General features: G+C 35.3%; 1 protein-coding gene across 1 annotated transcript in view; it reads left to right on the forward strand.

Annotated features, from left to right (window-relative positions):
* Window positions 1–379: 379 nt before the first annotated feature.
* LOC135218893 (uncharacterized) overlaps window positions 380–14,138 on the forward strand; it is a 28,220-nt gene continuing 14,461 nt past the window's right edge. Inside the window, exon 1 of the mRNA XM_064255339.1 lies at window positions 380–743. Within this exon, the coding sequence (XP_064111409.1) occupies window positions 380–743 (364 nt within the window). The remainder of the gene's footprint in view (window positions 744–14,138) is intronic.

Raw genomic sequence — 14,138 nt, forward strand, 5'->3', positions numbered from 1 at the left:
TCAATCTGTCAGCAGTGTCACCTACAGCCGGCAGGTGCCACCAGGAGAAGGAGAGATGTTTGTGGTGGTAGCAGGTGGTACAGCTAAAGGTTTTTTGTAGAAAATTCATTTTATGCTTCCCACCCTGCGAAAAATAAAACCGGCGACTACCATGGAGAAATTAATTCAGAGATATTTATTCGGTGGCTAACATCACAGCTCCTGCCGTCGCTTGAGGATCCTTCGGTGCTGGTGCTAGACAACGCCCCATACCATAGCCAATTGACAGGAGATAGCCGATGCCCAACAACAGCTACAAAAAAGGAGGATTGGTTAACTGGCTCTGGTCTCGAAAAATACAGTATCCAGCTCACGCAACACGCCCTGAGCTTCTAAAGATATGCAATGGGGCAACCGGCCGAAACCAGTTTACATTGTGGATAATATAATCCTTGACTGGGGCCATGAAGTGGTTCGCTTGCCCCTTGCCCATCCTGAGCTCAACGCCATCGAGCAGGTGTGGTGCTGTATGAAACGACAGGTGCGCTCCTCGTTGCAGCGGTTTACCCGTGCTGATCTCTTTGCCAGGCTTGAAGAGGCCAGGCTTGCTGTAACAGGGGAGAGGTGGGCTGGCGCTGTCAGGAGATCAAGATATTTTGAAGATGATTACTGTCTTTCAGATAATATTCAAGACAGTATAGATCCAGTATCATCAACATTGATAGTGACGAGGAAAACGATCTTTTCCTTGAGACTGATGATGAGTAAAATGTATAAGTGGTCCATTTTTTTTTTTTTCATCCCTCATATATCTGTGCTTTCCAGCAATTGGTGATAACATTATTTTGGAAAAGCAAAGCTAATGAATAATTCGATACGAGTATATCAGCTTGGCATGTAGACAATGTCAATGGATTTCTCAAAGTAAGGTTGATTGGTTCATTAATTGAAAATCTTGTATAATTCCAGTGACAAAGTCGCAATGATATATGTCACATACCTTTTAAGTAACAAAAAATACGTCCTGGTACTTATAGCGTAAATAAATATATAAAACTATAGGTTGAAATATAATAAATCTTATGTATGTAGGAACACACACACACACACACACACACACACACACACACACACACACACACACACACACACATATATATATATATATATATATATATATATATATATATATATATATATATATATATATATATATATATATCAAATGGCCGATGTCAATGCCCTTTAATAGAAACATCTTTAAAAGTCTTACCTTCTAAGGAATTCAAGCTACTCTCTCTGGTGAAATTGATATGATAAATAATATCAAACAATGCTCTCTGTCATTTTCTTCCTGGCAATTGATGTATCGAGTAACCTGTGTTGTATGGAAGAATGAGTCCTACGGCTTAACCTAAAGAAAACTATATTTCTATTGCTTTACCAACACTCGCTTGAAAAGCGAATTATTATTATTATAAAAAGTAGTTTTACCAGACCACTGAGCTGATTTTCAGCTCTCCTAGGGCTGGCCCGAAGGATTAGATAAAATGCCAGGTCTAGCCCTTAGGCCAGAACTGGGACCAAATTGGTCATTCAGGATAAATAAAAAAAATGCACAAAGGCAAACGCTTTCATACTAGAACACACACACAATAAATACATTTACTCATGTTCCCTTACATACATACTAAAACGGTATATTAAAATTTAAAATTTGGAATTAAGTTTTAAATTTTTGAAATTTTGTTTTAAAATTCACTAAAAAAAAATTATATTTTATCAATTAAATTGCAGTTCCTCAGAAAAGTCAAAATTGGAACTACTGAAAATGTAAAAGATTCAGTCAAAATTTCTTTTATTGTTTTATTTCCAAAAGTTGACAGTCTCTGCTGGTCATACTTTGGACACTCGCACAAGACATGTCTGACTGTTACCAACTCCTTGCACTCTGAACACTCTGGAGCAGGGTCGCGTGGGTTGCTCATCAAGTGCCCGTGTGTCAGACGAGTGTGGCCTATACGGAGGCGTGTCTGGATTACTTGAGCAGTCTCTCTCTTTGATGCTGAACTCCATTTGTTAAAACTATCCTGTTTATTTGTTTTAATTTATTATTTTCAGGCTCTTCAGCATACGTTTTGTTTGCTATTTATTTACAATTATTGTTTTATATATCTTATATAATCACTGGTGGGGATGTTTACATTTGCTTTATCATTTGGACTGCTTCTTTAGCTGCTTTATCAGCCTCTTCATTTCCTCTTATCCCCACATGAGCAGGGATCCAACATATTTCAATATTTTTGCCATTTTTATATAATTTGTGGAGTTCAAATTGAATTTGCTGTACAATATTATTTTTTGGATTGTAATTTTGAAGAGCTTCTATGGCACCTCTCGAGTCACTAAAAATCACAAAATTATTAATTGAAGTTTGCTTTATAATTTTGATAGCTACTTTAATTGCACACAACTCTGCTGTGAAGACTGAGGCATGATTGGGTAAAGAAAATTGATATGTTTTGTTCTGCGATATAGCTGCATATCCTACGCCATGTTGCGATTTGGACCCGTCGGTATATATTGCATAATGTGAACTTTTTTGTCTTATATGTTCTATGGTTTTTTTGTTTATGGTGTTCTGGGGTATATACGGAACTTTTTGATAAATATTTCAAGTGAGTGCAAGTCTTTACTTTAATCATAGTCCAATGGGTGGTAACTTACTATTGGAGGTACTTGTATATTTATATTTAATGACTCGAACAGTCTATTAGTTCTCAATTGGGAAAGGTGGTGAATGATTGTTTATAAAGACATCCCTTACTCAAATAGACTTTTAGATGGTGAATCACTTGCCTTGATTCTTAATGCACTTTTCATGGTTATGAATTCTCTATGGAGGGATAGTGGCAGTTCGCCGCATTCAACTTGTACAGAGGAGACTGGTGAGGATCTAAATGCTCCTGTGCATATTCTTAGGCCTTCGTTGTGAATTGGGTTTAATATTTTCAGTGCTGCTTCTAAAGCTGACCCATATATTTCACTTCCATAATCAATAATTGATAGCACTGTTGCTTTATAAAGTATAGTAAGAGTATGCCTATCAGCTCCCCAATTTGTGTGAGAGAGTTTTTTAATTAGGTTTAATGCTCTTTTGCATTTCGATTTTATGTAAGTATATGGCTTTCCAGTTGAGGTGTGCATCAAATATTAAACCTAAAAATTTTGCAGTTTTGGGCTAATTGGTATATTATGGTTTCTCATTTTTAATTCTGCTTCTTCTTTTTTCCACCTTTTTTCCAAATTTTACTTTTATAAAAAATGACCGCTTGGGTTTTTTCTATGGAAAATCTAAATCCTACTGATAAGGCCCATTCATCTATTTTATATAGTTTTATTAATCATTCTTTCTGCATGTTTTATTGTGATGCTGTGTAAATATATTGCAAAATCATCCATATACAAATTACTCTTAATTCCAACCGGTAGCATGTTACTGATGTTGTTAATTGCCAATGTGAACAAAGTACTACTAAGGACGCTACCTTGTGGTACTCCATTTTCAAGTGGAAATATTTTGGAAAAAACATTATCTATTCTCACCTGAAAAGTGCGGTCAGTCATAAAGTTTTTAATAAATTTAGGAAGATGGCCGCGGATGTTATTATAATGTAAAGATTTTAATATTGCATATCTCCATGTATTAGGGCTTGTGCCTTGTATGATAAGGCGCCCTATGAGGTAATGTTTAGACTAGCGATAATCTATACGCTAAGTCGGTTGGTATTGCACTTCCATCTTCAATGGAGTGGTCTGGGGTTTTTTGTAGATCACTTACGAAGTCGGTATTATCTTTACGACGATGTGTTAAACTCAATGGTTCGGTGAGGTTCTGTAGAAACACTAAGTATAAAAAACTATATATCTTCTGAAGTTTTACATGGTGAAGATCAGATATGATTGTACAAGTCTTCTAATAACGATAGCTTGATCGCCTCTGCCAATGATGATGGCTAATCCTATTCCTCTACATGATAAAGCTTAGGTAAAAGAGGTACAGGTCTTCTAATGACGATAGCTAACTCTGTTCTGCTTGTCTACCATCTCTGTTACAAAGTTATGAAGGAACAGACAGTAGTTCGAACATATGAACATACTTACAAATGACATAGTTTCATACGAACACACAATCAAATGAGACACGCTACAGATCACGTAGGCGGTAGTTGTCTCAAGCAGGGAGCTTGGACTAATGTTTATAAACAATTGAATGACTACAGGTGGACGGCATGTTATCTTAGCATACTTTTATATATACGTCATCTTTAGCGTCTCTAGTCTGATCACATTCCTGCAAGCAATCTGGTTGACCTCTTTAGTTTTAGACTTTATATATATGGACTAACATCCATATTTTTATTATGTAAACAACTTACATCAGCTCGGCCGTCAGCTACCAAAACCAACCACTGAATATACTCAAACTTGACTTGCATTTGACTTATAGGAGTGTGATACAGACACTATGTGAATATATATATATAAGTAAATAAAAATTCATGGTGTACATGAATTGATTCAAGTAATAAAATATAAAACAATGATATTGGTAAATAATAGTGATCACGTGATATATACTGATACAGTTTCTCACTTCATCTCATTAAGATACATATGCTACAGAAAATACTAATGTACCTCTGATAATTGCATAGAATGAAGATTAACATGATAAAAACATATTTAACTGATAAAAAGTTTTCATATATGAATTGATAACATTATTAATGTTTATGCTGATTGATTCGTTGATTTTGATGCTAAATGTTATATATCTGATTCATTAATCAATATACTAACTCATATATAAACTGCAGATATTGGTAAGAAAAAAGGTAACAGATTGATTATAGGCTACCTGATTTGTTTATACATATGTATGGATTCATATAATTATGATAATATCTGTGCACTTTAAATAGATTCCTATTGCGTACACGCAAAGATACACAAAGATATATTTCGATTCCGTTATTTATGATCATTTATATATAGATTCCTAGTGCGTACACGCAAAAAATATATTTCGATTCTGATTTATCATTTATATAAGATTCCTAGTGCGTACACGCAAAAAATATATTTCGATTCTGTTATTATGATCATTATATATATAGGACATGACGGAGTACAGGGACCGAGATACTACTTCACATTTAACTAGCTTTCGAACAACTTTTCGTCCATTACACAGTTCCAGACAACCACCTATAGCCAATGAAACGGCCTTTTTCAATGGTTAAAACAAGGGGAAAATTTGCCTGGGCGGGTCCAACGTTCTATTTTTGCGCTCACACTTATTCTCTGCATCCTAAGCTACACGATTACGTTCGCGATGAATAAAAAAACATCCCCAGCACGAGTCCTTGCGCAGCAAAGTAGAGTTGAATATCCTTCGGGTCGTAATTGTCGGAAGTATGTCCCTTATTGTAGTCGATTCGACAGTAGCCGGAGCGTTCCGCATGAAAACGAGATTAACGACGAGATACGGTGTCGGTCGAAGAAGTCCAGGATGGTGCTTATTCCTTTCACATTGTAGGCGGTTGTTACTCGACTGCCGTCGTCCGCAGCGACGAACGATTTTCTTTGAAGTTGCGATGTGAAACTCTCGTACTGCAGGATACTGTAACCAGGTTCCATTAATCAGCCTGCAAGTGAAATTATACTTGTCACAAGGGCAAAGTTAAATTCAGACGAATCCAAATACAGGGGAGGGAAGAGAGCCATTTAGACCAGACTTAACCCACTTGAATTCGCTGATATTTTGGAATTCAAAAGAGTCAGCCGTACAAACTTTTTTATCCATGGCATTAACAATGAGTGAACCTATCCAGTCTATGATGACTGTAAAAATATCCATAATTATAACAAATAAACAGATATCAAAACAAATCCCAAAGAAAATTCGATATTATGGTAGTAAATTACTAGACAAAGAAGTGGAAAACGGAGCTATTTGTAAGATTGCCAGGCAACATAAGAGTCAAAAGAGAAGATTAATCATGATTCTGTATTTCTCTATGCTAACTGAAATTAAATTGTGATAAAATCTGATCCTATGTGCCCCAACAAAAGTTTCATATTCAATTTTCTCGTGCCGCATCCTCTGAGGTTAACTTTTAAAACATTATTAATAGGTAGGAGATGCAACGAAAAAAAACCCACTATGTAACTAATTTCTAAATAAACTTTGGGTTTTTCAAGAAAATGTGACATTTTCCCATGAATGTTTTACTTGAATTGTAATAGGCTAATGTTGCAAGTTAAATATTTCATATATACATATCTTGATACTTCTAAATGTCTATGAGGTTCAGAAAAAAAAAAAAAACAAAAAAAATTAATTCATTTTGTTGTTATAGAAATTCTATTTGCTTATTTTGTTCATTAATTTTAAAATGATTGCAATCCTTAGCTAAAGTTGCATTGCGCATACGGATAGACATGTCTGCCTTGCCCATGAGAAGTTCGGGCTAAGCATTCCTTCTCCAGTCAATCTGCTTTTGCAAGCAGATATTTGAGGTTAAAGGAACAAATGCTGATACGGCAATGATGACGTCGTCACTTGGCAGGAGATTGCTCTCAGCCAGCTAAGAGTTACGTTACTTGCTGTAAGAGATACGACTTTAGGATAATTTTTTTTTTTAATACTCGACCCACATGAGAAGAATGTCTGAAAAAAAAAACAGTACCAAAATTGAACAATATATTAGTTTCATGCTGGAAATCTGCATAATTGTAATTATGTTAAATTAAAATATTCCTTATTCAAACTAATGAAAAAAGGTTTCCATACAAGAAATTCTATATATATTATTAGCCCTGTATAAGATTCATATAGGATTATTCCATAGATAACATTTCACTTCTAGACTTCCTGACTTTAAAATCTCTTTTATTTTATTTTATATTTATTTATTTATTTATTATTATTATTATATTATTATTATTATTATTATTATTATTTATTTTTTTTTTTTCATTGACTACGAATATAAATCACCGGACAGACAATATGTCGGTAGGTTTTGGATATGTATTTGAACTTTTAGCTTATTTGTCATTACTAAAGCGTTAAGTTAGAGTTCAAATCTTTACGCATATATATATTTGGATATTTAACTTAACCTATGGTTACGTTTTGCTTATTGATTTTATCGTGATTCCTTTTTATTATAAATTGTAACCCTTCCGACTTCTTACAGAGTGTATTATATTGACTCCACTTGTATCCATATTTATTTTATTTTTTTATATTTATTTATTTATATATTTTTTTTTATTATATTTGATAAATTAATGGTTGGCTTGAATATGTGGAAAAGTGTTCTAGCGGCGTACCGTATAAGGCTACTTGCGGCATCAATTCTATAGATACAAGATATAAATGATAAAGGTATTTAAAACCGCGAGAACCGCTATAATCCAGTTCGGATCCAATATCACGAGTTGTAACTCGTAAGACATTGACACTTCCTATTTAATTATCAGTTATTCTACCAAACCGATTCACTGGGTGATAAAATATATATTGGTTTTCTTAATGGATAGGAATTCACACAACGTGTTAAGGAGATTATTATTGATTTACACCACCCGAGTCACAGATTATTATGTGTTGAATTCCATGTTTACTGATTTAGCACTCATAAATATTCCTAATGCACTCAATTGCGGTGTTTGTATTTAGTGCTATTACTTCTATATAACGTGTCAAGGAACTATTAACACTAGAAGTGTTTATTCCCTCTGTCAGACTCGTAATTCTGTTAATAATTCTACGTATATTCTTTCAAGGATTGATTTGGCACAGGATAGGCCCTTAACTGACAGGTGTCTTAGTGTGTCCCTTGTTTTCATGACACGTGTTACAATCAGTTTTATGTGCTTTTATATCTGTAAGCATTGTAGGCCAGTAAAACAAGGATTGGCTTTCCGTGACATAGGAGGGAACCCTGGATGACGGAATGCAACCAGTTTATGACGATTGGTATGAAAGAGATTATTATTACTACCTGGTCGTTAGTCATCTGCCTGTGTTCTTCGGGTTTTCCTCGTCACAGACCTACATAGAACATTACATTTGATTACATTATTCTGATAACACATTCTATAAATATACTTTTGCTTTAGGGTTTCTGCTCGAAGTGTTTATTGGTTTGCTATTAGCCGCTGACCCTGTTTCCGTTCGAAGTGTTTATTGTTTGGTGTTTATTGTTTGGTGTTTATTGTTTTGCTTATCGCTGTTGACACTTGCTTTGTTCAGTTTGTAACAGTTCTGCGCTCCGACCAGATATTCAATGCTCGCGATCTCTTGGGTTAAGGAATTTTCTTGTTTAGATACGGTTTTAACAATAGGCACAGATGTTTCTATATCTTTTAGTCCAATTAATGATTCTTTGCTGTATGGTGCGGGATTGCGGGATAATGCGTCAGCTATGATATTTGCTTTCCCAGGTAGATATCTTATCTTGGCTCCAATAACCTGAATGATCATTTGTCACCGAGTTCCTTTTGGACTGTGATTAAGCCTTTGAAAACTCGGTAAAGGACTCATGTTCAGTAAGGACTTATTAGGATAGCCATAGATTATGAACTTAAAATGTACTAGTGTTAAAGATACCTAGCCCTTCCTTGCCTATTACTGCATATTTACTTTCAGAGGGCTTTAGTTACGTGAATAAAAAGCTATAGGGAAGAAACTGTTTTATCATATTACTGAAGTAGTATCCCTCTTACCCCCTTGGTCTGAGGCGTCTGTTGCAATAAAAAAAAATTCCTTATTTAAATCAGGGATTTTTAAGTTAGGTAAGCTGCATTTCCGCTTTAAGATATCGAACGCCTGTTGATGCTTTTCAGACCATAATAAATCTACGCTCTTCTTCGTAAGATCTGTTAAAGGAGCTGTCATGATTGAAGAGTACATATTTACATCCGATTGTAATACCCACTACAGCGCAAAAGTGCTGTATCCCCCTTTTCCCTTTTACGTTAATAGGTACGGAAGTTATGAATAGCCGACCACCTTACCATGGACTACTTTTAAGACCTTGACCAGACACATAAAACCTAGATAAACATGTTCGGTTTTAAAAAACTCACATTTAGATATTTTACTCTGAGATTATTTGTCTTTGTCTCTGTAGCCACTAGCTCTACTTTATGTGAATGTACTTCTAAGGTATTAGAAAAGATTACAAGATCATCCATATAGGCATGTAGGTTATCCCCTAAAAGTCTCCAAACACTATATTGTAATTGGGGCGCAACGTAAGCCGGAGGCATACGTAAAAAAATTGATAATGTCCCCTGAGTGTGCTGAAAACGGAGTATGAGGTACAATCACTTAGGTAATGGTATCAGGTAAAAGCCTTTAAGTAAGTCCAAGTTGGTGAAAAATTTATTCTAACCTAACAGAGATAAGATGTCGTCGGTACATGGCACTGGAAACTATCGGGAGTCGTTTCCTTGTTTAAGCGACAGTAATCTGCGCAGATACGCCAAGTCCGATCTTTTATGGCATGACGTTTGAGGGAAAAATTATATGGGCTTATTTGATTCCTAATGGCTCCTATACTAACATTTTTCAACTTCGTCATTTATCTCTATTTTAAAATTTCATTGAGAATCTATACGAAGGTACGTAAATAGCTTTATGTTTGTCCTTAGACCGTGTTTTGTTTTCAATGACATCCGTTTTTCTCCCAGAGATCACTCGCTAGTGGAGAAACTTCCTGGTAATTCAGGTAGAAGATAAAAAAAAATTCTGCTGAATCACCTCTGCTTGAAATGACTTTACGGATATTACTTAGATAGATTATCAGAGAGATTCATCCACGACTGGTTGGGCGTGATTATTAGCAACAATAAAAAATGCGATATATAACTTCCGTATCCACGATATGTATACTTTTAGGCTTTGTTCGCGGAAATCGTTATATTTCAGAGTGTCGGGAAGGATTAAAATTTCATTCCCAGCAAAGTCTTTACACGCACTAAGACATTCGACGGGTGCATGCTTCTCGAGATTTTGCGGTTGTGGGAGAATTCTGTTGGGTCATTTGAACAATGTTACGATTTATGAGACAAATGATTTGTTCTTTTATATAAGTTATTATTTGATTAACTGTCTCATTTTTGTTCAAACGGATTTTAATATGTTTGAAGGTTTATAGGATTTTTCCTTGATAAACACGCCTTATTTTGCAGGATGTAAGATATATTTTGTATACCCCTAGATGGATCTTACAATTACACTACATACAGATCAACGTTTTTTATGAACTATAGAGGTATCTGTAAGCGCTCGCTTATCCGGACTTCTCATTAGAGAAGTTCGAACAACAGACGGTGAGTCCGTAAATACAGGATAATACGTGTACTAATGAAATAAATCAAGATATTCTAATTTTTACGGCGCGTACAGTTGGGCTTAATCCACCAGTATTTATTATAACTTAATGTATTAAAATTAAAACGAAAACCTGCTCTGATTACTTTATACGGTCGTGTGTTCATAGGAAAAATCCTTTTTAATTCAAAAAGATATCGGTATGTATGAACCAACATCGCTTTTCCCCACTCTGCTAGAGTCGCTTATTGTGTGGAATTTGCTTTGCTTTGAACACTTCGGCAGTTTTTTGACTGACTTTGACCGCTTGACTAAGTGGACACAGTCACCGAGTTTGCTTGTTTGATTCTGACGGGCTACTGTTTTCTATTTCTTTTTTGTAATTAATTAGGATCCTTCTCTTTATTACCATCGGCAACGTATTGTGTGTTTTAGCATTATGTTGCTGGTTACGTATAAAGCAATGAATGATGAACTATTAGGAACTGAGCGATTAACTAATAAGACAAGTTATTCACTACTGCATTCAATATTAAGTGTTTTGTACTCCATTCTTTGCTAAAATTTGAAATAGTGAGGTCCTGGTCAGCGCATTTAGCCTGATGAAAGTTTTTTACAGACATGTTATTCCTTGCAATCCAGCCATATTTTTTATTTTTAAAGTTGAGTTGAGTCATTGAGGTTCGATATTTTATATAACTCAAAAAACTCAAGGCTAAAACTGCGATCGGGACTTTGCAAAGGAGCATTTATTGTCATGACCCGAAATAGTGTTACCTCTAATTATCTAGATTTGTACGGGTGTTCCACTTGTTTTTGTGTGTAATCACTACGGTGCTTAACGACCCTATCCGTGCATCTGTATAAATACAGACGTCCACTGCGTAAACGCATATTCACTGTTTAATATAATTTGTTACGTAAGGGATTAATAATACCCAAAATGATAAAATTAACACAATATATGATTATGATATTTCAGTAGAACTTCTGGAAACAGACACTCAAAGATAAAAAACTCGCAGTAGCGAAATCTCAATGATGTAGATAATTTCTGTAAAAAGGTAAGATTAAGAATGTCTCGTAACTTCGCCACAGGAATAACGAAATTCGACCTGCAAAGGAAACACTCAAAGTTACTCCAAATGAATAAAAAATTGTACTTAGCTTGCTTTTGTGGGAAGTCACGGTGTTCCGATAACGACACACGGCCTTGGTCCTCCTTCTCTATTTAGCGGACGACCTGGTTTGGCTTCAGTTTCCCCCGTGCGCGTTGTTTCGATGATTCGAGCCCTTGAAAATCCGATGCTGCAGACGCTTCGTTCGGTTTGTTTCTTGCAGTTGCGGAAACGCTCACTACGATGTTTTCTTGAATGATTCTAATGAGAGACGAAGCTTCCGTTGCCGTAGGAAAAGGACACGTCGGTTTTGTTTCTTGAAGTTATTCACTAACGATGATACTAAGTTGCTTGACGAATCTTGTTGTTTTCTGAAGTCGCCTCATAACGATGATACTAGATTGCTTGAAGAATCTGCTGCTTTCGTCGTCGTTGACTTCTTATGATACATGATTTATTATCTGGTTTTTTCTTCGTAGGACGTTTGTAGAGTTCTTCTGGTCCGCTGGCCACCAATATTAGGGCTTGTGCCTTGTATGATAAGCGCCCTATGAGGTAATGTAGACTAGCGATAATCTATACGCTAAGTCGGTTGGTATTGCACTTCCATCTTCAATGGAGTGTCTGGGGTTTTTGTAGATCACTTACGAAGTCGGTATTATCTTTACGACGATGTGTTAAACTCATGGTTCGGTGAGGTTCTTGTAGAAAACACTAAGTATAAAAAACTATATATTCTTCTGAAGTTTTACATGTGAAGATCAGATATGATTGTACAAGTCTTCTAATAACGATAGCTTGATCGCTTCTGCCAATGATGATGGCTAATCCTATTCCTCTACATGATAAAGCTTAGGTAAAGAGGTACAGGTCTTCTAATGACGATAGCTAACTCTGTTCTGCTTGTCTACCATCTCTGTTACAAGTTATGAAGGAACAGACAGTAGTTCGAACATTATGAACATACTTACAAATGACATAGTTTTCATACGAACACACAATCAAAATGAGACACGCTACAGATCACGTAGGCGGTAGTTGTCTCAAGCAGGGAGCTTGGACTAATGTTTAAAATAAACAATTGAATGACTACAGGTGACGGCATGTTATCTTAGCATACTTTATTATATACGTCTCTTTAGCGTCTCTAGTCTGATCACATTCCTGCAGCACTCTGGTTGACCTCTTAGTTTTAGACTTTTATATATAGGACTAACATTCCATATTTTTATTATGTAAACACTTACACATGTAGTGTCGTATGCTTTTGAATGTCAAAAAAAAGACAGCTATTGTAATTTGTTTTCTTTCAAATCCTCTACGTATATGGTCTTCCAAACTACACAGAGAATCTAATGTAGACCTATTACGTTGTGAACCAAACTGTGTAGGACTTAAAATTTTATTTTCACGAATGCTTGAAAAGCGAAGTGTATGGTTAACATGGCTTCTTTCGTCTCCTGTCATAAGTCTAATTCTTGATCTTCAATGTAAGTGAGTGGGTAAGATATAAAAGGTTGGTCTTGTGTTTAGGTAAAGTCTAAAGTCACGAATCACATTACCAGGTATGCTGAACTTTTTACTGACAAAAAATTTCGTATTGCTTGGGGTAGGTCATATGACAATTATATACGGAGTTTAACAATTCGGGTGTGGGAGGTACAGGGGAAGAAACATTATACCAACGTCACTGAGGGACGTCATCACTTTTGCGAATGTGTGGGTGGCTAAGACTGGCTTTAGCCTCATTTTCTTAAGCAAAAAGTTAATGAAACGTAATTGGCAATGCACAGTATTTCCCAAAATTAAGCCATTGGATGAAGCGCTCCCTGCTTTGATATCATGGAAATCCATCAGTTATTTTAGAAGTTATTTAAAAAAAAAACACTATTACACGGCCTCTGGAAACGTTAGTAGTTGTGACTCAAGTAATTGTTATGTACTCTATCTATGGTATCTGTCACTTTTTTTTCCTTTGATGAGGTAGAGATGTGGGAAGTCATTGATCATAATTACTGTCAATAATTACACAATTACATTGATGTTTCTTTTCCAGAGTTATTGCAGTAGCTAATTTCTGTATTATAATCTTTTGAGTGGTGGTCCTCATGAAAGTTTAGCTCTAGAACCTTCAGAGGAAGTTTTGGTTAAGATTGGGCCTACTGGAGCAAGAAGCAGTTGAGGTGTTGGCAGATGTTTTCTGATATTTTTCAGGATATATTGTCTAATCAAAAAGAATTAAATGAAAGTGTAAAAGAATTAAATGGAAATGTAAGGGTAATAGCTGACAGCATGGTAACCATTGACTGATATGCCTAAGAGACATTATGCATAATTTTTTTTTTTTTTAAGTGGTAGTACTTTTAATATATCTATACAGTATGTAAACAATCTGGTTGTTTTTTATTTTTTTTTCATACCATGCCTTATATGTTCCTATACCAAGGTGCCCATAATGTGATAAATGTCATATACCTCTTCATTATTGAGATGAGTTTTTTGTAAGTTTTTTTATGTAAGAGTAATGTGATATACTACCTATTGTCTTATGCTAATCACTCCATTATTTAATGAGGTTATTTTTTATTTTTCCTCCATTTACTCTTATTATATCGTGCTTCTTGTGA

This window comes from Macrobrachium nipponense, chromosome 1, assembly GCF_015104395.2.
Source record: "Macrobrachium nipponense isolate FS-2020 chromosome 1, ASM1510439v2, whole genome shotgun sequence".
NCBI lineage: Eukaryota > Metazoa > Arthropoda > Malacostraca > Decapoda > Palaemonidae > Macrobrachium > Macrobrachium nipponense.